General features: G+C 42.6%; 1 protein-coding gene across 9 annotated transcripts; it reads left to right on the top strand.

The window, feature by feature from the left end:
• Positions 1 to 857: 857 nt before the first annotated feature.
• On the top strand, positions 858 to 23,188 carry cnot1 (CCR4-NOT transcription complex, subunit 1). Of its 9 annotated transcripts, none has more exons than XM_034534858.1 (49): positions 858 to 998; positions 2,648 to 2,938; positions 3,074 to 3,181; positions 5,519 to 5,617; positions 5,956 to 6,024; positions 6,147 to 6,201; positions 7,076 to 7,279; positions 7,422 to 7,590; positions 7,730 to 7,856; positions 8,018 to 8,128; positions 8,354 to 8,524; positions 8,752 to 8,879; positions 9,166 to 9,406; positions 9,536 to 9,655; positions 9,893 to 10,015; positions 10,131 to 10,282; positions 10,522 to 10,672; positions 10,791 to 11,004; positions 11,128 to 11,268; positions 12,153 to 12,277; positions 12,394 to 12,680; positions 12,766 to 12,844; positions 12,968 to 13,216; positions 13,338 to 13,478; positions 13,567 to 13,746; positions 13,995 to 14,111; positions 14,206 to 14,316; positions 14,524 to 14,601; positions 14,858 to 15,035; positions 15,387 to 15,541; positions 15,660 to 15,956; positions 16,098 to 16,238; positions 16,530 to 16,634; positions 16,798 to 16,917; positions 17,149 to 17,343; positions 17,454 to 17,596; positions 17,815 to 17,923; positions 18,279 to 18,448; positions 18,812 to 19,043; positions 19,137 to 19,385; positions 19,805 to 19,968; positions 20,122 to 20,239; positions 20,377 to 20,478; positions 20,665 to 20,838; positions 21,017 to 21,166; positions 21,262 to 21,442; positions 21,671 to 21,803; positions 21,924 to 22,058; positions 22,226 to 23,188. In XM_034534858.1, the coding sequence occupies exons 2-49, from the start codon at positions 2,837 to 2,839 to the stop codon at positions 22,302 to 22,304; spliced, it is 7,182 nt and encodes a 2,393-aa protein (XP_034390749.1). In that variant the 5' UTR covers positions 858 to 998; positions 2,648 to 2,836; the 3' UTR covers positions 22,305 to 23,188. The 9 variants fall into 9 exon arrangements, with proteins under 9 accessions (XP_034390749.1, XP_034390757.1, XP_034390751.1 ...); XM_034534866.1 differs by having other exon boundaries at positions 5,525 to 5,617; positions 10,791 to 10,992; positions 11,128 to 11,253; positions 12,977 to 13,216; positions 22,226 to 23,186; XM_034534860.1 differs by having other exon boundaries at positions 5,525 to 5,617; positions 22,226 to 23,186.
• Positions 23,189 to 23,276: the final 88 nt, after the last annotated feature.

Genomic DNA, 23,276 nt, shown 5'->3' with positions numbered 1-23,276 from the left:
TATATTTATTTATATATAATTTATTTTTTTGTGGCAATACCTGTGTACCTAGGATACCAACCATCCTCCTGTGGTTGTATAGCACTGACCATGAAACGTGTGCAATTCCTGTGTGAGGCAATACGCAGGGGAATCTTGTTGGATCTTTACACTCAATGAATGGTCAAAAAAATAGAGCGACACGAACAACTTTAACGTCTCTTTAACCATATCGTGTTCAAGATGGTGAACACGAGACGAACAGCAAACAGATTGTTTATTGGGATGTTGTCAAACCAGCAACGGGTGCATTTGGCCCTCGTGAGAGAAAAGTGCCTGGCCTATTTGTCACAGAGAGCTGTTAATAACACAGTCCTGTCATTAAGGAGGGGATGTATGATTTGGAAAAGGGGAGTTTTTATTATCCTGATCGACTGAGTGTAATGGGAGTGTGCAATTGCGTAAAAAGTACGCTACAGCAATTTTGGCCATCTGGGCACTTAGTGAGTGCTTCTGTCCTATTATGTGGAGTTTAGAGCTATGGAACTATGGGCAGAAAAACCTGAAAACATCAGGGTTATATTCTTATTTGTTAAAATTCCATGCAGAGACACTTAAAGGCACAACTGTTTCCGTCTGTCATTCTAGTGCAAATAATGTTAAGCTTGTGAAATAAATAAATTAATGGTTCACGGATTGCCTTCTGGTTTCTATTTTTCGTTTATCCACTTTCCCGGAAAATGAAGCAAAAGAAAAGATCCATTAATTTTGCAATTATATATAGAAACAATAAAACCGTGCTTAATTTCCAGGTGTCTAGTGGCGAGCACCTTGCGTTTGTGTCGCGCGGATAAACTCACGCACTCCGTGCCGAGCCGTGACCGCGCCGCGGTGGTGACAGTCGCCATTTTATTTTGAAAATCAAACTGAACTGGAGGCACAGCGACCCTTCCATTTCGTCAAGTTTGTTGTGCGAAACAAGAAGGGATGAACACCTGAATCACTTTCTTGGGAGCACGGTGAGATTTATTATATAGTTGGTCAACAACCGTCGACCGATTTATATACAACACAATAGCGACGATGTTGATACGGAGGATGTACGTTAGCCAGCAGTGCAGGGGCGGTCTATTTGCTGAAAAGCAGCTGTCATATTGGCCACATCAAAAAAAAACAAATTTCTGTAATTTAGCAACGTTTTCCTAGCCACGTAGGTAACCTAGTTCTCTATGAGTATATTAGTCGTGTTTCTGCTGAAGAAGTTACCTCTATGTGACGTTTCCGCAACGTTACAATACAGTTTACGTTTCCAACTACCATATAATCTGAGCGGTTCCACAGATTAGTCGGTGCCGTAGAAACAAGCTAACGTTAACAAGGTTACTGCTAACGGGAGCTGCACGGTCGCGCAAACACCGTCCGCAATACGCGGCCTTCACGCTCATGGCCGAGGTGTGTGTAACCATCTCGAAACCTTAGGTATTGCTTAACTAGACAAAATGGATCTCAAACATAGTATTAAGAAAACGATAAACGCAACGTTAGTCGGTTTTGCCGATTCATTCAAACCAGCTTGAAACGGGCTCATGTTGCTAATGTTAGCTTCACGTATATGCTAACTCTGTAGCATTAGCTCGGAACCAACGGAGAGTTGGTACTCTTTCCCAGCGTTAATGTTGGATATTGACACGGATAAGCAATTCTGATTGGTATATTTATGTGGCTACAACATGGAGTACGTCGAAGCTCGCGATGGTGTAGCGGGTTCCACGGCTCGTGTTACCGCTCATTGGTCCTGTAAACATGTTGGCTACCGTTCACTCAAACTTTTCCCCTAGCAAGTGTTTATCAGCGTCATGGTAATGTTAGCCGCAAGTGAGTAGCTAACGGTAGGTTCCCCCACTTCCTCTGCGAGTATGGCTTCAAATCCATGTGGTGATTTATCATGGCACCGTTTAGGACGTCTGGTAATGTTACGGTTGCTAAACGTCCGGTAACATGTAAGTTAATTTAGAAAGCCATCTAGTAACGTTTGCTAACTCGGATTAGCTTGCTCTTTGTTTCAGTGGGGGATTTTTTTTTTTTTACACTCTTGCTATTACCGTTAATCACCAGAAATGGCTGCTGAGCGACTTTTAATGTTGTGTACTTGTGACTTGGTTGATAAAGCTTCGACAGTTATCGTGCTATTGTTCACGGAAAGTTGTTCAGTTCGGTGAGCAACTTAACTAACGTTAGCATTCATTCTCTGTGCCAGATATTTGGGTGCAGTCGAGGCCTAGTAAATGCTATTGGCACGGCATGTTTACATAACTACAATATCTCCGAGAAGGTATCTACTAAACTACTTAGCTTTAACTGGTATTGACCGTAGTTTGGCAATGTATTGGCGGATTAATGCCCGGGCAACAGACTCAAATATTATACACGGCACTCTGTTTGTTATGCACGTAGGCCTCGAATCCTGTCAGTATTTTAGGTTGCCAATTGATTGTAAATAGTGTCCTGCTTGGAAGGAAAAATAACATAACTCAATGTATAGGGCTGTTTGCAAACGAAGTCCACCTTTTGTCTCTATATACTTTCTTTTCTTCCTATTGCAAAACGTCTTCTGTGTGTTTTAAACAAAACAAAAAAATCACATAACTTTTGTGTTCTTTCATTACAGATGCTGAACTTGATTTTAAACTGAAGGATTCTACCTAGCACCAGGAGCCACTGATCGGAAAACTAATTTGGAAGCCCATTTTTCACATCTTTGGGGGGGGGGCAGAAGTAACCTATCACTGAAGTGACTAAAGGGGAATAATGGTGATTTTGCGCCGTGCTCGGCCGCCTGCTTCCGCCCCAACTAGCAATGAATCTTGACTCGCTTTCGCTGGCTTTGTCTCAAATCAGCTATCTGGTGGACAATTTAACAAAGAAAAACTACCGAGCCAGCCAACAAGAAATACAGCATGTAAGTGGTAGTAAAAACATCAAGTACTTTTTTTAAAATACATTAGTCAACAGTTATCTGGAAGTTTATTGATGAAGTGTACTTAAAATATCCCCGTGTTCAATTATTCTCAATGTTTTGCCTGTGCTCTCACAGATTGTAAATCGTCACGGCCCTGAGGCAGACAGGCATTTACTACGCTGTCTCTTCTCTCATGTGGATTTCAGTGGCGATGGTAAAAGCAGTGGCAAGGACTTTCACCAGGTAATTTTTGATTAGAGATGCATTGATATTTATTTTTACACTGAAGGCCTTTGTTAGGTTGTTGTTGGCCCTCTTGGAAGTTCAGCATTTTACAGGTTCCCCCCCAATGATCTCTTTTAAACTAGATTAATAGTTTACAGTCAGTTCGTACTAATATGAAATTGGAAGAAAAAAGATTTCATATTGTCATAATTGCCGTCCTGCAACAAACATTTGTCATACTCACTTAAAGATAAGCAGAACACCGATCATAGAGCCTGACACACTTCTACATTTGTCATTTACCCAGCTGTAGACATGCAGTAAGAAAGAGTAAGCATTGACTGTTGATAACATACAAGACAAGATCTGAAAAGTTGGACGCGTACTGACATGTTATTTTGGTTAGTTAATTGGTTGTTTATTCTTCCCACCGTGGCAAACAAGTGCTCTCCAAATTTAGGGGACAGTGCACTTTTACACTCTGTGAAATTTTTTATATGTATTAAAAAAGAGAGAAAAATAGCAGTTGTTGGTATTGGTGTACTATTTAAAGAAACAAAACCTTTTCATTTGCAAAGGCCATCTAAAGGCTAACCTTTTTACAGCTGGCCCAATCATACCATTTAACAGAAGTCCAGATTGTATAGTATAGAGACTGTGTGCTTAAATCACTATATGCATACAACTATGTTCTCTGCGCTGAAAGCATTTACCTCCTGGGATATTGACCATTTTGCACTTTTAAATTTGGCACAGTCTACTCAACACCAAGTCCTCTCATTGTAGCACTCTTATGATGCTGTGTATGTTCTGCACCGGTTTTCACATATATCTAAAAATGGCAGCACTGGGAAATCTGTATTTCATGAATGATTTCTCTTACCTTACTTACTCTTTTCTACTTCTTGACAACACCCTGCTCTTTGGCCGACTTCACTGTCGTCCAGGGGCTGTAGCAGACTAAAGCTTGAACAAATGTAACACTTAAGTAATCGATTGATACCAACCATGTCATGCTAGCTTGTCGGAAAAAGAGGCTAAATAACGCTCCTAAGTTAGGCAACATTTTGGCAAGGGCATTCTGACATGGCCATATTGACAGGCAACCCTTGACTCCACATCTTTTAGTATATGTGAATAGGAACGGTTCTATGAGTACCCAAAAGTCTCCCCTTTACAGACATGCCCACTTTATGCTAATTCCATGCTGTTCCATCCAAAAATCATGACACTTTGTGCATGCAGTAGAAATGTGTTATTTTTTCCTTTTCTAAATTGTTTCTGCATAGTAGGGTTCCTAAACATTCCTTGTATTGCATACATTGGGCATGTCTGTAAAGCTGGGGCTCTTGTGGATCCAATAAGCCTGATTGTATTCATGTTTGTCAATGTTAATCCCCATGATAGCCATTTCATTGTAGTGAATTAGTCGATTTGTAAACTACATCCACACGCATACGTTTCTCACTAATAAGATCTCCATCCACAGGAGCATTTCTGCACCGTTTTATGAATAATTTGTCAAACTAACATGCCTGAAATTAAATATCACATAACCATTCAGGTAAGGTTGGCATGCGGGTGCTGGTATAGATGGAAAGTAGATCTGTTGCGTAGTTGCAGAAAATACAACATATGTACTTTTGTACCTAATAAAAGGTTGTGCTTGACACTTAAGATCTTCTTTTTTTCCCAGTTAGAGCAAGACCTGCAGCCTTGTAACTATCTCTCTCACACACAAATCAAATGTACTTTAAAAATCGATCTAAAACTAGATTATGGCGCTAGACACGTCGCGTGCAAATCGCTCCAATAACAGCTTGCTTCCTCTGCAAGTCATCAGTGGTAGAATTTAACTGCATAACAGCTGCTAGTATCGACAACAAGATCGACCATGCCTGTAATCAACCACCAAAAACGTTGTAACAAGTTGTGGTATAAGAGGAAATGGGAATGGCCCCCTTATTCTTCTGTCATCTTTACCCCGCTTAAGTGTCTTAACCCTGACTTTTGAATAGGTGGCATACAAATAATACAATGTTTATTACAGATTTATGACAAGACACACTTGCATCAGCGGAGATTAATCTTTAGGTTCCCAGCTTTCAGATGTTTACCACATCTAGGGGGTATATACTGTTGAGCTGCCATTTTACACACACACACACACTCACACACACACACAAAAACAGAGGGGTGAAGTAGAACAAGTTGTAGATGTAACCACATTGTGATTATGAATACAGCTTATTGCTTCATATTGATGCTTGTGAGAGACTTGTCTTATTCTTCACCTGCCTCTGTTCTCTTTACTCTTCTTTTTCTCGGTACGTTTTGCTTTTCAACTTGCCCAAGACACAGTTTCTGATCCAGGAGTGTGTGTCGCTGATATCAAAGCCAAACTTTATCGCTACTCTGTGTTACGCCGTTGACAATCCCCTGCACTACCAGAAGGTAAGGAGCCGATATGAGACTGTCTGTATTATTACTGTGGTAGCCAGAATGTATAATAGCCTTTATTGATAGATACATTCTGAGTTGAGTAAAGACTTGCTAATAAAAGCAAGCAAGAAAATGCAGTCCGGGGTTACAATTGGCTGAATGAAAAATATTTTTTTTAATCTGTTCTACATCTCTACAAAAATGCATTGGCTTTCAGTTGACATATTGGTCTGTAACCAACTTAGACATCAACTCATAATCCCATGAGTGTACAGACATTTTGCAGGTTTTCATAAATATAAAAAAAATGTGTTTGACATGTAATATACTATACTTAAACTGTCTTTCAGAGTTTGAAGCCATCGGCCCATTTATTCACTCAACTGAGTAAAGTTCTTAAGCTCAGCAAGGTCCAAGAGGTAAGCCAGCTCTGTCAATTTTGAATGGGTCATTGTTTATGACAATGTATATGATTTACATTTTGGCATGGGACAAGTATTAACAATCAAATGGATTTAAAATGTGTGATTGATTTACCCAGGTGATTTTTGGACTTGCTTTGCTCAACTCCAGCAACGCAGACCTTCGTGGTTTTGGTAAGTTGTTCTAGTAGAGCCTGACTTATGTAAACCCGGAGCAAAGATGTTTTGAAATCCACTGTTTTATTGTGAATGTTAATTTAAAGTGTTGTTCATCATCATAACACTTCTAAATAATAAATGCACTGCCGATAAGTCTGACATCTTTGAAGTTACCCCCTTTTAATTGCATGGTGTTGGACTAAACCTTGGCTGAAATGCGCTAGGCACATAAACAGTTGTTTTCCCTAAAACCAGAAAGCTCTGATGTTTTACACCATTAAGTTTAACACAATATTCCTTTCTTGCACTATTGCATTATTTGTGTTGCACCAGCAACTAAATGAACTTGTTTATCACAGAGCAAGGCATTGCACTTGTTTATGTTGCTTTCTATGACTGCTTGCAATCCTCAGCACCGCGGCAAGCTTTCAGTATTATACACGCCACCAAATAGTTGACAGACTGTCATGGTTAATGCCTGTAATTACTGATGATGAGTCTGCGATTGTGCCAAGATGGAAGCAGGATTTTAAATTCACCACTTGGACAATTGTGCAGAGTCTGTAAAGGCCAATAGTGTGTTTGGCTAAAGTAAAGAGGAGAAGGAATATACTTAATTGACTTATTTGTGAGATGATGATGATTTAATGATTGTATGTGACAAGAATAGTTGGCATCTTTTTTTTAATTTTTGGCAATTTTTTTTATAAGTGAATGCTGCTTTTTATCAAGTTAGGATAAGCATTGGTTACACACAAGCAGGAAACGGGCGTCTAAATGATCTGACTTTGATTTTTGGACGACCAGATTTTGTATAACTTTTGGTCAGTACAGTCAAATTGTAGAAAAGCAAGCCTGTGCTTTATTAACTTGTCTCTGACTGTCTCAGCTGCGCAGTTCATCAAGCAGAAACTTCCGGACCTCCTGCGGTCATACGTTGACGCAGATCTCGGAGGTAACCAGGAAGGTGGCTTCCAAGACATTGCCATCGAGGTCTTGCAGTTACTGCTCTCCCATCTACTCTTTGGCCAGAAGGGAGCCAGCGGGGTAGGGCAAGAGCAGATTGACGCCTTCCTCAAGACACTTTGCAGAGGTATGGGGGATCGACGCAAATGTGTTCTTCAGATGCTGAATAGTACAGATACCCACAGTTGAAGATGCATTTGTCAGACTTAAATTGTATTTCAGTGTTGCTCTGCCACATTAAAAAAAATAAAGATGTGATTGTATTTTAGATTTCCCCCAGGAGCGCTGCCCTGTGGTGCTCGCACCACTGCTGTACCCTGAAAAACGGGACATTCTCATGGACAGGATCCTGCCAGACTCGGGAGAGTTAGCTAAGACCATGATGGAGAGTTCTCTAGCAGAATTCATGCAAGAAGTTGGCTATGGCTTCTGTGCTAGGTGAATTAGTTTTAATTCTTCTCGGCTATGCCCACAACAAACACATTCAATAGTACTAATACGATATCTGTGTGATTTTGAAATGACGTGAATGTTGAATGTGATGGTCCACACTGACCAGTCCTTTTTGTCCTTCCAGTCTGGATGAGTGCAGAAACATAATCCTCCAGTATGGGGTGAGAGAGGTGACTGCTAGCCAGGTAGCCAGGGTCCTGGGCATGATGGCTCGTACCCACTCTGGCCTAACTGATGGCATTCCACTACAGGTGAGGTGCTTTATTTGAAAATGGTTGTGGTCCATTTCTGTTCACACACGAACCGATAGTTTATAATTAAGTGGAGAAACTAGGAATTGAGTTTACTGGTTTCTGAATTCTTAGCATTTCAGCACACCAGCGCCTAAATGTTCTGTTCTTTTCTCTCTCAGTCCATCTCCGCTCCAGGAAGTGGTATCTGGAGCGACGGTAAGGACAAGAACGATGGCTCGCAGGCACACACGTGGAATGTCGAGGTCCTCATCGACGTCGTGAAAGAAGTGGTAATTGATCAGTTCCTCAGCAGTTCTATCATTAAAATATAAACTTCTTTTTTTTTTTTACACTTTCTTAAAATATAAACTATTTAGCGATAAAGATTGCAGCTCCATTTCAGCATTTGCATTAGTTTCACCATTCTATTGCATTTAAACAGCCGTGAGTTTGGTAATCTTTTTAGTTCATTCTTTTCACAAACTCGCTAAGACTGTTTTTGCTCTTTGCCCTAGAATCCCAACCTGAACTTCAAAGAGGTGACATACGAACTGGACCATGCCGGCTTTATAATCCGGGACAGTAAAGGCCTGCATATAGTTGTGTATGGCATCCAGAGGGGGTTGGGCATGGAGGTCTTCCCCGTCGATCTCATCTATCGGCCATGGAAACACGCTGAGGGACAGGTAACTGGCCAACGTCTTCTGCATCGGGATGATGGGACTTCGTGCGTTTATGTGGCAAAATAGTTTTTTTAAGGATTTTTATTTGTAATGCTTTCATACTTAATAATCATGATTAATAATTATAATGCAAACTAGTAATTGATTTCTCTGAAGAAAAAAAAGAAGCGCTTTGAGTGGTTGAGCGTTGTCTTCGTCTTAAATGCTTATTTTTGATTTTCTTTTTTTAGCTGTCATTCATTCAGCACTCCCTGATGAGCCCAGAAGTGTTCTCCTTTGCTGACTACCCTTGCCACACTGTGGCCATTGACATCCTGAAGGCCCCACCAGAGGATGACAACAGGGAGATTGCCACCTGGTATGGATCTTGTTTCTTGAGTACTATGTAGAAAGGTGTTGCTTTATTTCTACTTTAGTTTTAGCTCTTCTGCACTCCTGACAATATATCATGTGATAACTTATGTTTAACAATGGTGATTTATTTTAATTATCCATAGCTGATTGCTATAATATACTGTAAGAGAACCCTGTTCTCTCCTCAGAGGTGTAGATTGACTCGGTGGATATGGTTCAGTTGTTGAATGACTGCAGTTACAAGGCCAAGGCGATGGTGTGTTTGACTGATTGCCCTCAACTCTTAACAGGAAAAGTCTGGATCTGGTGGAGAGCCTGCTTCGGCTCTCTGAGGTGGGACAGTATGAGCAGGTGAAGCAGCTGTTCAGCTTTCCAATCAAGCATTGTCCAGACATGTTGGTGCTGGCGTTGCTGCAGATCTCCACCTCCTGGCACACACTGCGCCATGAGCTCATCTCTACCCTAATGCCCATCTTTCTGGGTAACCACCCTAACTCTGCCATCATCCTGCACTACGCCTGGCATGGACAGGTTGGTGTTGATTGTGGCTTTCAAGTCAATAGGTCTCGTGTCCACTGTGCCCTTTGGTACGTTTGTCCTCTTTGTTGTTTTCTTATAAAACAGGTGTACTTATACAACCTGGTGTTTTTTTTTTTCCAGGGACAGTCTCCCTCCATCCGTCAGCTGATTATGCATTCAATGGCTGAATGGTACATGAGAGGAGAGCAGTATGACCAGGCCAAGCTGTCTCGCATCCTCGATGTGGCCCAAGACTTAAAGGTTTGTCGGAATAGAAACCCACATGGTGACTTCTCTGAACTTAAAACCTTTAAACTAAAGCAGAATAATTAGGAAATAGGGTTGTTGAAAAGTGGACTTTTGTTAAACTTTACCCTCTGTGTTGACTACAACTAGTAAAGGGTCATATATCCCATGGTGGTCTCTGCCTTATTCAATATGTAGGTATCCTTTTCATGGTCAATCAGCCAGTGTGTTTTTGTTTTTCCCCCTCTCCAGTCACTATCGATGTTGCTGAATGGAACTCCATTTGCTTTTGTTATTGACCTCGCTGCACTTGCCTCTCGCCGTGAATACCTCAAACTTGATAAATGGCTGACTGACAAAATTAGAGAACATGGAGTAAGTCTTCCAATTGATTTACGTAACCTAACAAAAGTTCTTGTTTTATGTCATTGTAATTTGGGACTACCACCCTGAGAACTTTGTATCATACAATCATTATCTGTTTTGTCAGGAACCTTTCATCCAGGCGTGCGTGACATTCCTGAAGAGGCGTTGCCCGTCCATTATGGGGGGTCTGGCCCCCGACAAGGACCAGCCCAAAAGTGCTCAGCTGCCCCCGGAGACCTTAGCCACCATGCTAGCTTGCCTGCAGTCCTGTGCTGGGTGAGAGGCTCTTTGGCTCAGTCCCCATCACTGTTCTATTAGTTTTAAAACGGTTTGAGCAAGACTGACATTATTAGACAATTAATAAAGGGTCAAAGTGAAGCCTAGCTTTAGTCACATTGTATGGTGTTTTGACCACAGAAGACCATCTGTAGTGTATGGCAGTCTAGTTATTTATGGACACCAATCACTCATACACTCTATCTAAAATCAAACTTCCTTCACTTTGGTTTCCTCAGGAGCGTGTCCCAGGAGCTGTCAGAGACTATCCTGACCATGGTTGCCAACTGCAGCAATGTAATGAATAAAGCCCGACAACCACCACCAGGGGTAATGCCAAAGGGACGTGCCCCCAGCACCAGCAGCCTGGATGCCATCTCTCCTGTACAGGTATCTTCACATGGTCACATCATGCATTTTGCCTTTTCCAAACCCGCCCCATGTTCCCAATTTGCTAAAAAGAACTTGAAAATTAATTATTGTTGTTCTCTTTCTTGCTCTTCTATAGATGGACTCCCTGTCCGGCATGGGTTCCTTGAACCTTGGGGGCACTGCCCCCTCCCACACTCAAAGCATGCAGGGTTTCCCAACCTCACTGAGTTCAGCGTTCAGTAATCCCCAGTCCCCAGCAAAGGCCTTTCCACCACTCTCCAACCCAAACCCCAGCACACCATTTGGGGGCATTGGCAGCCTGTCCTCCCAGCTCCCTGGTATGGACTCTGGTACTATGCTATTTTATTTTTTCATTCTTGCACAAGTCATATTGTACTATCCGTTTTGTGTCTTCTTTGAATTGTAATGAGACGGGAATAAATTGTCGCTAAATGTTATTACTTTGCTTTCAGGTCCCTTGGGCACAGGCATCGGCTCTAGTATTGGCTCTAGTCTAGGGATGACAACTGTCAACACAGACCCTTTTGGCACCAGGAAGATGAGCACACCAGGCCTGAACCCACCCACCTTTCAACAGAGTAAGATTGAGGCTTGTAAGTGGTTGTGTTGTGACTGAGAGCCCAGCTCTGCTCATTACTGTATTTCCTCTGCAGTGATTATGTTTGTCTTTTAGTAGTTCATTTAGTCCCAATGCACCTTAGTGTGCCTCACTAATAGAGATTCATCTAAAGTCTCTTTCTAGGCCTGCTTATAAAGGAAATGACATCTACCATTAATGGAGGTTATACTGACTCATTTTGATGCGCTCAACCTACTCAGTAAAATGACTATTAGGCAAAACACTAGCTCAAAGTTGCTTATAATACATAATTAAAACTACTAATACCAAGATGCAAGTATTTCAATCATTTGAATTGTGTGTTTTTATGCAAATGGCGACGTAAAAGAATAACACTTAGAATTACACTGATTTCACAACAATTTTTAGGGAAAGTGGTGAAAAGTAAGTATTGAGTCTTGCTGTCAATTAAAGTTCTCGGAAAGAAAATCAGAATTGGCACACCAAAAACAGGTAGTCAGCCGAGAATATTGCAATCTGTTTATCTCTACTCACAAATACAGTTTACAAGACAAGTTTCAGAAGTATTTACCAGGAGCCCGTAAAAGACTTTAAATATGCTAAAGATTTTTAGCATATTGTAAACATTTAGGTGTATGATTTTACTTTCAAACTAAATTGGTTAATCACAGAGGAAATGCAGATCAGTCTTCCATTCCCTGTCTTCCTAGGCTGACAGCCCCAATTTCATGTAATTCGTCTGCTTTTTAAGCATCAAAAAGTGGTCTAACCGTCATCCAAATATTCTTTCTCGATGTATCACTTGACTGCACAATGTTACCTAACGAGTCTATGACTTTGCTCTTGCTCCACCAGTCTTTGATTAAAAGTGTCTTTTTTTCTATTTCCATTTTTCAGCTGATCTTTCTCAGGTGTGGCCCGAGGCAAACCAGAACTTTAGTAAGGAGATAGACGATGAGGCAAACAGTTACTTCCAGCGCATCTACAACCACCCACCTCACCCAACTATGTCTGTGGATGAAGTATGTAGTGATATTATTCATTTGTCTCTGCCAAAAACCCTCATTTATATCAAACCCACCAGTGAATACTGTTTCACTTCAAGTTAACTCCCACTGCATCGTTGTCCCCCTCCTAGGTACTGGAGATGCTGCAGAGGTTCAAGGATTCAACCATCAAGCGGGAGCGCGAGGTGTTCAATTGCATGCTGCGGAACTTGTTTGAGGAATACCGATTCTTCCCCCAATACCCAGACAAGGAGCTGCATATCACTGCCTGCCTTTTTGGTGGCATTATCGAGAAGGGTCTTGTCACCTACATGGCCCTGGGCCTGGCCCTCCGATATGTTCTTGAAGCCTTAAGAAAACCCTATGGATCCAAAATGTATTACTTTGGAATTGCTGCCCTAGATAGGTTTAAAAACAGGTACTGAAATGTTTTCTTTTGTAAAATGAGTATTAATGTACCAACAGTCATTTTGTCTCAGAATAACGACTCTTCATGTTTTTAGACTAAAGGACTATCCTCAATATTGTCAACACCTGGCTTCAATTGCCCACTTCTTGCAATTCCCCCACCATTTACAAGAGGTAATCAGGTTTCCTTAATTTCACTTGGCATTTTTAAGGCTTCTTTTGTCTTAACTATGACCCCAGAAAAGGATTCATACATACAGATAAATAAAATCGCGCTCTGCTTCTTTCAATATCCTGTGCGTGCAGTATATTGAGTATGGCCAACAGTCACGGGACCCTCCGGTGAAGATGCAAGGCTCCATCACCACCCCTGGCAGTCTGGCACTGGCACAAGTCCAAGCCCAGTCGCAGCAACCTGGTGTCCCCAAGGCTCCACAGCCAGGTCAGCCAAGCACTCTAGTCACCACCACGACGAGTACAACCACAGTAGCCAAGACCCCAACCATCACAAGACCAACACCCAGCAGCTTCAAGAAGGATGTGCCTGTGAGTTTAGCTTAGCTAATGTCTATTTACCCTAATATGTGCCTTGTCAATTTAATTGGTTTATATTTTTTCTGCATGTAAAACATGCAGAATAACACTTGTTTTTTGTTCCTTCCTTCAGCCCTCCATAAACACAACCAACATTGACACACTGCTGGTGGCCACTGACCAAACAGAAAGGATTGTCGAGCCTCCGGAAAATGTCCAAGAGAAGATTGCTTTCATCTTCAACAACCTTTCCCAGTCCAACATGACGCAGAAGGTAAAGTGAAAACAAACAACATAACTATCTCACAAGCTTTATCGGTCAAAGAAACTTTTTTTAAAAACCATATACGCTTATATTTCAGGTTGAGGAGTTGAAAGAGACTGTGAAGGAAGAGTTTATGCCCTGGGTGTCTCAGTACCTGGTGATGAAGCGCGTCAGCATTGAGCCCAACTTTCACGGCCTCTACTCCAACTTCCTGGACACTCTCAAGAACCCTGAGTTTGTGAAGATGGTACTCAATGAGACTTACAGGAATATCAAGGTAAACCAGTGAGGGATAAGGTGGTGACTCGAGGGCTTTAACATCTTCTAAAGCAGACATTTTTTGTTCCTTTTCTTATTTTCTGTCTACTACTAAGAGTTTGACAACTGAGACTCTCTTATGGAACCGCATGTCTTGACATGAAAATACCATGCCAGATTAGATGCATTTTTTTATTTTCAGTCCCAGCAACACTGAAGAATGTGAAAAGTATTAACACTCCCATCCCTGAATTTCTTTGACTTCAGGTTCTGTTGACCTCTGACAAGGCAGCTGCCAATTTCTCTGATCGCTCCCTGCTGAAGAACTTGGGCCACTGGTTGGGCATGATTACACTGGCTAAAAACAAGCCTATCCTCTACACAGTAAGTATTTGTGATATTACTTTGGGAGTGTTGTTTCATTATGTGAAGGATCTGCCTGCTTTGGAGTTGGCTGACATATCTCCTCTTTTGCCAGGATCTGGAAGTCAAGTCTCTGCTACTGGAAGCCTACGTGAAAGGCCAGCAGGAGCTACTGTATGTAGTTCCCTTTGTGGCCAAAGTTTTGGAGTCCAGTCTACGAAGCATGGTTAGTAAAATAGGTTCAGACTAAGAGGTGTCTCCATGCCAGTGACATTACCTCATACCACTGCCCAGTATGTCATGCTGGCATATTTACTTCAGTTAAAAGTAACTCAAAGTTGTTTACACACTCCGTTAATACAATTGACTTATGCTTACATGATTCTACTGTTTGAGGTTCTGTGTGGATAAACTAATGTGTTCTCTGTTGTAGGTCTTCAGGCCCCAGAACCCCTGGACCATGGCCATCATGAATGTCCTCGCTGAGCTGCATCAAGAACATGATCTCAAGGTAATACACATGTCTTCCTGTGTAGCTCTTGGAAATGTAGTCCATCTAAATCCTAGTTAAAAAGGCCACCACATGTTTTGGCCTGGTAACAGATTTGTAATCATGTTCCAAAACAAAATGTTTGCTTGCACACTGAACCCAGTCAGATCCAACACAGTCTGTATTACAGGGCCAGTGTGGTGCCACTTCCAGCCATCATACAAATAAACAGTTTTCACAAATTTGTTTCTCACATTGTTCTCTTGTTTTTTTGCAGCTCAACTTAAAGTTTGAGATAGAAGTTCTGTGTAAGAACTTGTCTTTGGACATCAATGACCTCAAGCCAGGGAACTTGCTGAAAGACAAAGATAAACTTAAGAGTTTGGAGGAGCAGCTGTCTGCACCAAAGAAAGAGACAAAGCCTCCAGAGGAGATGCTGCCAGTTTCTACCACAGGTCGATGCGTCATCTTTACTTTAAACTCTGCCCTGCTTTCTATGTACTGCACATCTGAAGTTTGAATCTATCTTCATTTCAATTTCATTTGTTTGTCTGTTTTGCTTTAAACGTATCATCCTTACCTCTGGCTGTCAGAATTAATGCAGCCTTTGGTCATTTACTTATGGGAAAACAAAACCCCAGTAATTTGTCAGAAGTATGGGCCACATCATGCCACGTTCAAGTCACACTAAAATGCTCAGTACCACTTGTCTTTGCTGCCTATGAGCACACTTGCTGTTTATGTTGTCTGATTTATCCGATGTTTCATTTGATTTTAAAATGTATCTCTTTTTTTGTTACAAACAGGAGACTTTGTTCCATTTGCAGCCCCTCCCTCAACCCCAGCTGCAACCACCACCGCTTGCACAACCACTGGGCCCCCCACCCCTCAGTTCAGTTACCACGACATCAATGTGTATGCCTTGGCCGGCCTTGCTCCACACATCAATATAAACGTCAACGTAAGTGTTAATGTGCACGCACGCACACACACTTTCTCTTTTTGTATATTTTCTTGTTTCCTTTTTCCTTACGATTTGGCATTCCTTTTTTGACTTTTCTATTATGTCTTGTCTCTAGATCTCGCTGCTACAGGCTCATCCCCAGTTGAAGCAGTGTGTTCGGCAGTCGGTAGAGCGAGCGGTTCAGGAGCTGGTGCACCCCGTGGTTGACCGCTCTATCAAAATAGCCATGACAACCTGTGAGCAGATCATCAGGAAGGACTTTGCCCTGGATTCGGAGGAGTCCCGTATGCGCGTGGCTGCCCACCATATGATGAGAAACCTGACCGCTGGCATGGCCATGATTACCTGCCGCGAGCCCCTGCTCATGAGCATCGCCACCAACCTTAAGAACAGCTTTGCTGCTGCACTTCGGGTAAGCAGAACCAAACATGAGGCTTATGTCCTATTTTATTGCTTGTGTTCCATTAGATTAAGAGTCTATGCACAAAGAGCGGTCTCACCCTTTCCCTTGTACCAATCCTGCTTTTTTAACTTTGGGTGTTTATTCCCTCAGGCACCAACACCCCAACAGAGGGAGATGATGGAAGAGGCTGCAGCCAGGATTGCTCAAGACAACTGTGAACTGGCTTGCTGCTTCATTCAGAAAACAGCTGTGGAGAAGGCTGGCCCTGAAATGGACAAGAGACTAGCCACGGTGAGAATATAAATGCATTTCCAATGCATGAACTGTGGCTAGTGTCACTGCAGCATGAAATATGTTTCAAAGTGGATAAGGTATTGCAATCATTGTTTAAAATAATTCTGCAAACTTCAGAATTATGGATGTTGTATTTGATTGGGTACTTGGAATTTCTATTGGCCTGATGACCAAAGGAGGTATACTGCTTTGCTAGGGTGCATGAGACGTGTAAAAGTTTCATTCACATCTTTTCTGTTGCAAAAGTATTTCTTGATTTAACTTTCTTTTTTTTAATGTAACTTTCAGGAGTTTGAGTTGAGGAAGCATGCCCGCCAAGAGGGACGTCGCTATTGTGATCCTGTTGTTCTGACTTACCAGGCTGAACGTATGCCTGAGCAGATCAGACTCAAGGTGAGGTCACTGGCATCCAGTAATGCAATAAATCAAATCATACTGTAACATCAGATACTGGATCTCTCCAACATGTCAACAGGATCATAATTCTGTTTACCTACCGATGAATACAATTCAATAGTACAATAGGAGAGTAACTAAGTTACGTTCTGTGTTGTAGGTGGGAGGAGTGGACCCAAAACAACTGGCTGTGTATGAGGAGTTTGCCAGGAATGTTCCAGGTTTCTTACCCAGCAATGATCTCTCTCAACCCACTGGCTTCTTGGCTCAGCCCATGAAGGTACGTTTGTTTCAAACTGAAAAGGGAAGCTTACATTTATATTTCTAATAATCATAAAGATTTATTTAATTTTTTGTCGAGACCAAAACAATGACCCTAAATATCTTGTAATGTCTTATAATGCAGTACATAAACTAAAACAGGCAGCACTTTACATGACATTAACACAAAAGAGGCAGTTGGTTATGTTAAAACCGGAAAACTTGAATCAATTTTTCTGTAACTCGACAGCAACAGGCATGGGCCACAGATGACGTGGCTCAGATCTACGATAAGTGCATGGCAGACCTGGAGCAACATCTTCATGCTATCCCTCCAGCCCTTGCCATGAACCCCTTGACCCAGGCTCTGCGCAGCCTGCTTGAAGCAGTGGCCTTGGCGAGGAACTCCAGGGACGGCATCGCCGCACTTGGCCTTCTGCAGAAGGTTAGTGTTACGGCTGCAGTCTAGTTGTCAGAAATGGTGTGAGGGAGGCAAAGCTGAGGACATAATTGTCGCCAACCTGCGTTTTACTACGTTGGTTTGCTATTTCCCAGGCTGTGGAAGGTCTTCTGGATGCCACTAGTGGTGCTGATGCCGACTTGCTGCTCCGCTACAGGGAGTGCCACCTGCTGGTGCTCAAAGCCCTTCAGGATGGACGTGCCTATGGACCACAGTGGTGCAATAAGCAGATAACCAGGTGAGTCAGGACACATTTGAGTTCAAAGCATTGTTCATCCCTTGTTGCAGTCTTGAGCGCCCTTTCCCCTCACTGATTTGAATTGTACAAACTCATGCTTAGCTGCAAGTTAGATATTGTAATTCTGAACAATTATTTCCCCCCCTCCTCCCGTGGTTCCTGTCATAAGGCAGTTAAATGTGTAGCATATTTAATATTATTGCTGCGATTGTTTCCAGGTGTCTGATTGAATGTCGTGATGAGTACAAATACAACGTAGAGGCAGTGGAGCTTCTGATCAGAAACCACCTGGTCAACATGCAGCAGTATGACCTGCACCTGGCGCAGGTAGACATTACAAACGGAGTCATTTACATTTATCCTCATCTTATGTTTTGGTTTGATGTAAACGATATGCTGTCCTAAAATCCTGCTTGAGACTATTGTTTAGAAAATAGTTTTCAATCTGTCTTTCCTTCTGTTAAATTGTGTTGGAAATGTCCTTATCAATATAGGACATTTTAATATTAAAACTATATTTTAAAAAACTTATCAATATAGTTTATTGGATTTATGTTCTACTCTGGAGGTGCCAATGCCCTGCATGTTGGTCTGCACCTTGATCAATACTACTTCAGTAGTTGTTTGGCAAAGTGACATTTCAAGTGCAACGACAAGCTAACGTTATTTCGTTGATTCCTAGTCGATGGAAAATGGACTGCACTACATGGCAGTCGCTTTTGCCATGCAGCTGGTGAAGCTCCTGCTGGTGGATGAACGCAGTGTCAGCCATGTCACAGAGGCCGACCTCTTCCACACAATTGAGACTTTAATGAGAACCTGTGCACACTCCAGAGCCAACGCACCTGAGGGGTAAACAATACATTGTTCAAACTTTTCTCTTTTCTTTAGTTGTTTTGTTATCCATTGACCACAAATATCTGAACCCCACTGTCTCATTTAATGTCTTCCTGATTTCCACAGCAAAGTCAGTCCAACTACTTGGTAAACAAAATACTATACCACTTGGTTATCAATTTTGTGTTCATTCAATGTTGCTATGCTTTACACTTAAACAATTAGTTGTCATCATTTACCCAACGATGTCAATAGATCCTTACCTGTCAGATACATAATTTTTTTAAAGTCTATCATGAGTTTTTGCTGAATCAAATCAAATGGCTCTAAAGTGAGAGGAGTTAAAACTGACTGCCATCTCTTTGTCCTCCTCTCCAGCCTTCCCCAGCTGATGGATGTTGTTCGCTCCAACTATGAGGCCATGATTGACCGGGCCCACGGCGGACCCAACTTCATGATGCACTCTGGGATTTCACAGGCGTCAGAATATGACGATCCTCCAGGCCTTCGGGAGAAGGCTGAGTACCTCCTGAGGGAATGGGTTAACCTGTATCACTCGGCAGCTGCCGGCAGGGATAGCACCAAAGCTTTCTCTGCCTTTGTAGGCCAGGTAGACCCTCTTTTTATTCAGTTTGAAGGTTGAGTACAAAAGACATTTGTACCCCATTTTGATGTCTTATGTCTCCTTTTCTTTTTCTTCTAGATGCACCAGCAGGGCATCCTGAAGACGGATGACCTGATCACAAGGTTCTTCCGGTTGTGCACAGAAATGTGTGTCGAGATAAGCTATAGGGCGCAGGCTGAGCAGCAGCACAACCCAGCAGCCAGTGCAGCCATCATCAGGGCCAAGTGTTACCACAACCTGGATGCCTTTGTTCGGCTCATAGCCCTGCTGGTCAAACACTCTGGAGAGGCCACCAACACAGTGACAAAAATCAACCTCCTCAACAAGGTACTTTATCGTCAGAACAGAATGTGACAGAACAGTTCAAAGTATGAAACCATGACAGCACATCATAGAACATGTGGTTGTGGTAACAAAACACTTGAATCTAGTGAAACTGTAAGTAAATTATAATCTCAAGAGCCCACCAGACGTGCAACAAGGTTCATTCTAAAGTAGGAGGGTTACGAAGAATGCTAGATCAAAGATTTAAAAGGTTAAATAATTAAATTCAACTACTTGGTTAAAACCTTGTTTGAAAAAACACTTCAAATAGAAATTACTTGGAGTATCTCTGAATTCTTCTGGAAAACCTGATTTTAATAATCCAAAGTGAAATTACAGAAATGCTCATCATCTCTGTAGATACTGCTGGTAACCCTTAAACCAACTGACTTGATTCCGATTGCCCTACGTTGTTTTTATAGGTGCTGGGTATCGTAGTTGGGGTGCTGATTCAGGACCATGATGTCCGTCAGACAGAATTCCAACAGCTGCCATACCACCGCATCTTCATCATGCTGCTGTTGGAGCTCAACGCTCCCGAACATGTTCTGGAGACCATCAACTTTCAGACACTCACCGCCTTCTGGTAGGACATCCACATGCTGCAATCATATCTGAAGGGTCTCCTCCGGCCATAAATGGCTTGCCTATTGCCTATATTCCAATACATGTTTCTGTCCATATATGATTGCTGCACTTTGGTTTGGACTAATTTTTTGTTTTCTTTTTTAATGTGCAGCAATACCTTCCACATCCTGAGACCCACCAAAGCTCCCGGCTTTGTGTACGCCTGGCTGGAACTCATCTCCCATCGCATCTTCATCGCCAGGATGCTAGCTCACACTCCGCAGCAGAAGGTTTGCAATAATAAGACTCCCTCTGATTTGCACACACTCTTTAACTGTCTAACCGTCTTGTTGATGGATAAATGTTGCCGTTTCCCCATATTGGTGTTTTTTTAATTTTGGTCTAATAGACTGATGTTTTCTTCAAGGGTTGGCCCATGTACGCACAGCTGCTGATCGATCTCTTCAAGTACCTGGCCCCATTCCTGAGGAATGTAGAGCTCAACAAACCTATGCAAATCCTCTACAAGGTGCTCTCTCGTTTTTCCTTCATGTGCTTGCAGTGATAACAGCTGTTCTGTATCATTGCTGCTTGTGTTGGCGTTTAGCTTTGTAATGAGTGTTGACTGTTCTAGTCTAATGTGCAGATGCTTCCTGTTTAGATTACGAAACCTTTTTGGTCTCTCTGACGTCTGTTTATTTTGTGTCCATTTCAGGGCACACTGCGAGTGCTCCTCGTCCTGCTGCATGACTTCCCAGAGTTCCTCTGTGACTACCATTACGGCTTCTGTGACGTTATCCCGCCCAACTGCATCCAGCTCCGCAACCTTATCCTCAGTGCCTTTCCACGCAATATGAGGCTCCCTGACCCTTTCACACCCAATCTCAAGGTACATACACTCGCACAAGATTATTATACATTCACAGATGTTTCAAAGTGTAGCTTAGATCAGCAGAACCTCTAAGTGTGGTACGGACGCCCTACCATTGTGATTGGACAAGGAGGCAGGGTTTCTGCAGCATTGTTTAGACTGAGATCTCATGTACCTGTGTTCTTATTGGCTGCAGGTGGACATGCTGAGTGAGATCAACATTGCGCCCCGTATCCTCACCAACTTCACAGGCGTGATGCCTTCCCAGTTCAAAAAGGACCTGGACTCCTATCTGAAGACTCGTTCACCAGTCACCTTCTTGTCTGAGCTGCGCAGCAACCTGCAGGTAGGAGCAGTCTCGACCCCGTTTTTAGATTTTTTAGCATTAGACTCCAAGGGACAATGAGATATTTTATTAACTTGTCATCGTTATCCCACCAGGTGTCTAACGAGCCAGGGAATCGCTACAACATCCAGCTGATCAACGCTCTAGTGTTGTATGTAGGCACACAGGCAATCGCCCACATCCACAACAAGGGCAGCACCCCCTCCATGAGCACGATAACACACTCTGCTCACATGGACATCTTCCAGAATCTGGCCGTGGACCTGGACACTGAGGGTAAGGTGGCAGCATACGAACCACATCAGTCAATGCTAAAAACGTCAGGCGTGTGTGTGGGTTGCAGGTGCATTGAACATTTTGTTTACTTTACTGAAAGTGGTATCTTAAGAGCTAATACAAAAAATAATGCCTTTAATGTTTTTCACTGCCATCCGATTTTAGATATTCAACATTTGTGCTAAACAAAAGCGGAGCACTCAGGTTCCTGGTGTCATGTATTTCCAGGGCGTTACCTGTTCCTGAATGCGATCGCCAATCAGCTGCGCTACCCCAACAGCCACACTCACTACTTCAGCTGCACCATGCTCTATCTGTTTGCCGAGGCCAACACCGAGGCCATCCAGGAGCAGATCACCAGGTGAGACTGAGTCTTAGTCGAGGTCTTGGTAATCTCATTATTTCTGCAGGTTTAGTTGTGTGTAGTTAAACCGTTTTAACTACACGTGCTGTTGGTTCAAGTGTTCTCCGTCTCTTCCAGGGTTCTGTTGGAGAGGCTGATAGTGAACAGGCCTCACCCGTGGGGTCTCCTCATCACCTTCATCGAGCTGATCAAGAATCCTGCCTTCAAGTTCTGGAGCCACGACTTTGTGCACTGTGCTCCCGAGATCGAGAAGTAGGTTTTCCCGTTTTTAAAATGTTTAGTTCTGTCATGTTTGTGTAATGAATGCCTTCATTGTTGCCGCTTCAGGGAGGATTTTGACGATAAAGTACCGGCAGCCTTATTTCTGACCGGTTCTGCTGCGCTTTAATAAACGTTGACGTCCTTCGCTCTCCCCTCAGGCTGTTCCAGTCGGTGGCCCAGTGCTGCATGGGACAGAAGCAGGCCCAGCAGGTGATGGAGGGCACCGGTGCCAGCTAGCCTGTGTACCAGCCAGCTCGTAGCCCTCGAGAGATGCCGCGGCCTTGATTCACTCCCCCACCACACGCACCCCTCTCTCTTTACTGTCGGCACTGGATAAACTGGCAACCACAGTCATTCGAAATGTGGATGAAAATGACTACTGCTCACGGATCTAAAGAGTTCGATTTTTGTTTATCTCTCTGGGCCTGAATTGAGATGGAGAGTGGATTGGGACATGCTGTTTAATATACTTTCTTTTTTTTTTTTGATGCTTTGATGTAAATATTGGAAAAAAGGGACAACGGGCGAGTAGATGTGTGGAGAGCAATGCACATGTCAAATAAAATGTATCCTGACATGTTAAAGACATGAAAACATATTTTCACTCACTACCAAAGTCCTTGGTTTTGCTTCCCTCCCACAAACCTTTTTTTCTGACTTTTTATTTTTTTTGTTTTTTGTTGCTTTCAGAGGCTGAATGGTAGATTGAAGAAAAAAAGCTGCCTGCTTCTTTCATTTGATTCCTTTTTATCCCTGAGTGGGACAGGAAGATGAAGTTTAGTCTCCCAGGTGTGGTGGTGGGGTGGGGGTCTACTCCGGGCGTGTCGGTGGAGACAGTTTGCTGATGGTTAGGCCATTTGAAACTGGCTCTGGAAGTCTCTCCCTGGCACTTGTAAATTGTGCAAAGTGATGGCGACATTGTATCTTGACGATTTGTACAAAGATCCAAATTGAAGAACAACAATAGAAGGACCAATACAGCCCATTTTGTAACATTTTGAATGTTTTGTAAATGTATTGGTCCATGTGTTGTATTTTGTAGTCCTTTCTAGTTTGCCTTTAGTTCTTGCTACTTAACTGCAGTATGCGTACATACAGGAAATAAAGCATTCAAACTGCAATGCATCTGTGTTCATTCAGGACTACTATAGTTATTATGCGAGGAGTCGTTATAAAAAAACAGTGCATATGATCCACACTAAATGTTGT

Source organism: Cyclopterus lumpus, chromosome 6 (genome assembly GCF_009769545.1).
Source record: "Cyclopterus lumpus isolate fCycLum1 chromosome 6, fCycLum1.pri, whole genome shotgun sequence".
Classification (NCBI taxonomy): Eukaryota; Metazoa; Chordata; class Actinopteri; order Perciformes; family Cyclopteridae; genus Cyclopterus; species Cyclopterus lumpus.
Note: the sequence above shows the minus strand (reverse complement) of the source record. Positions and strands in the feature narration are given on the sequence as shown.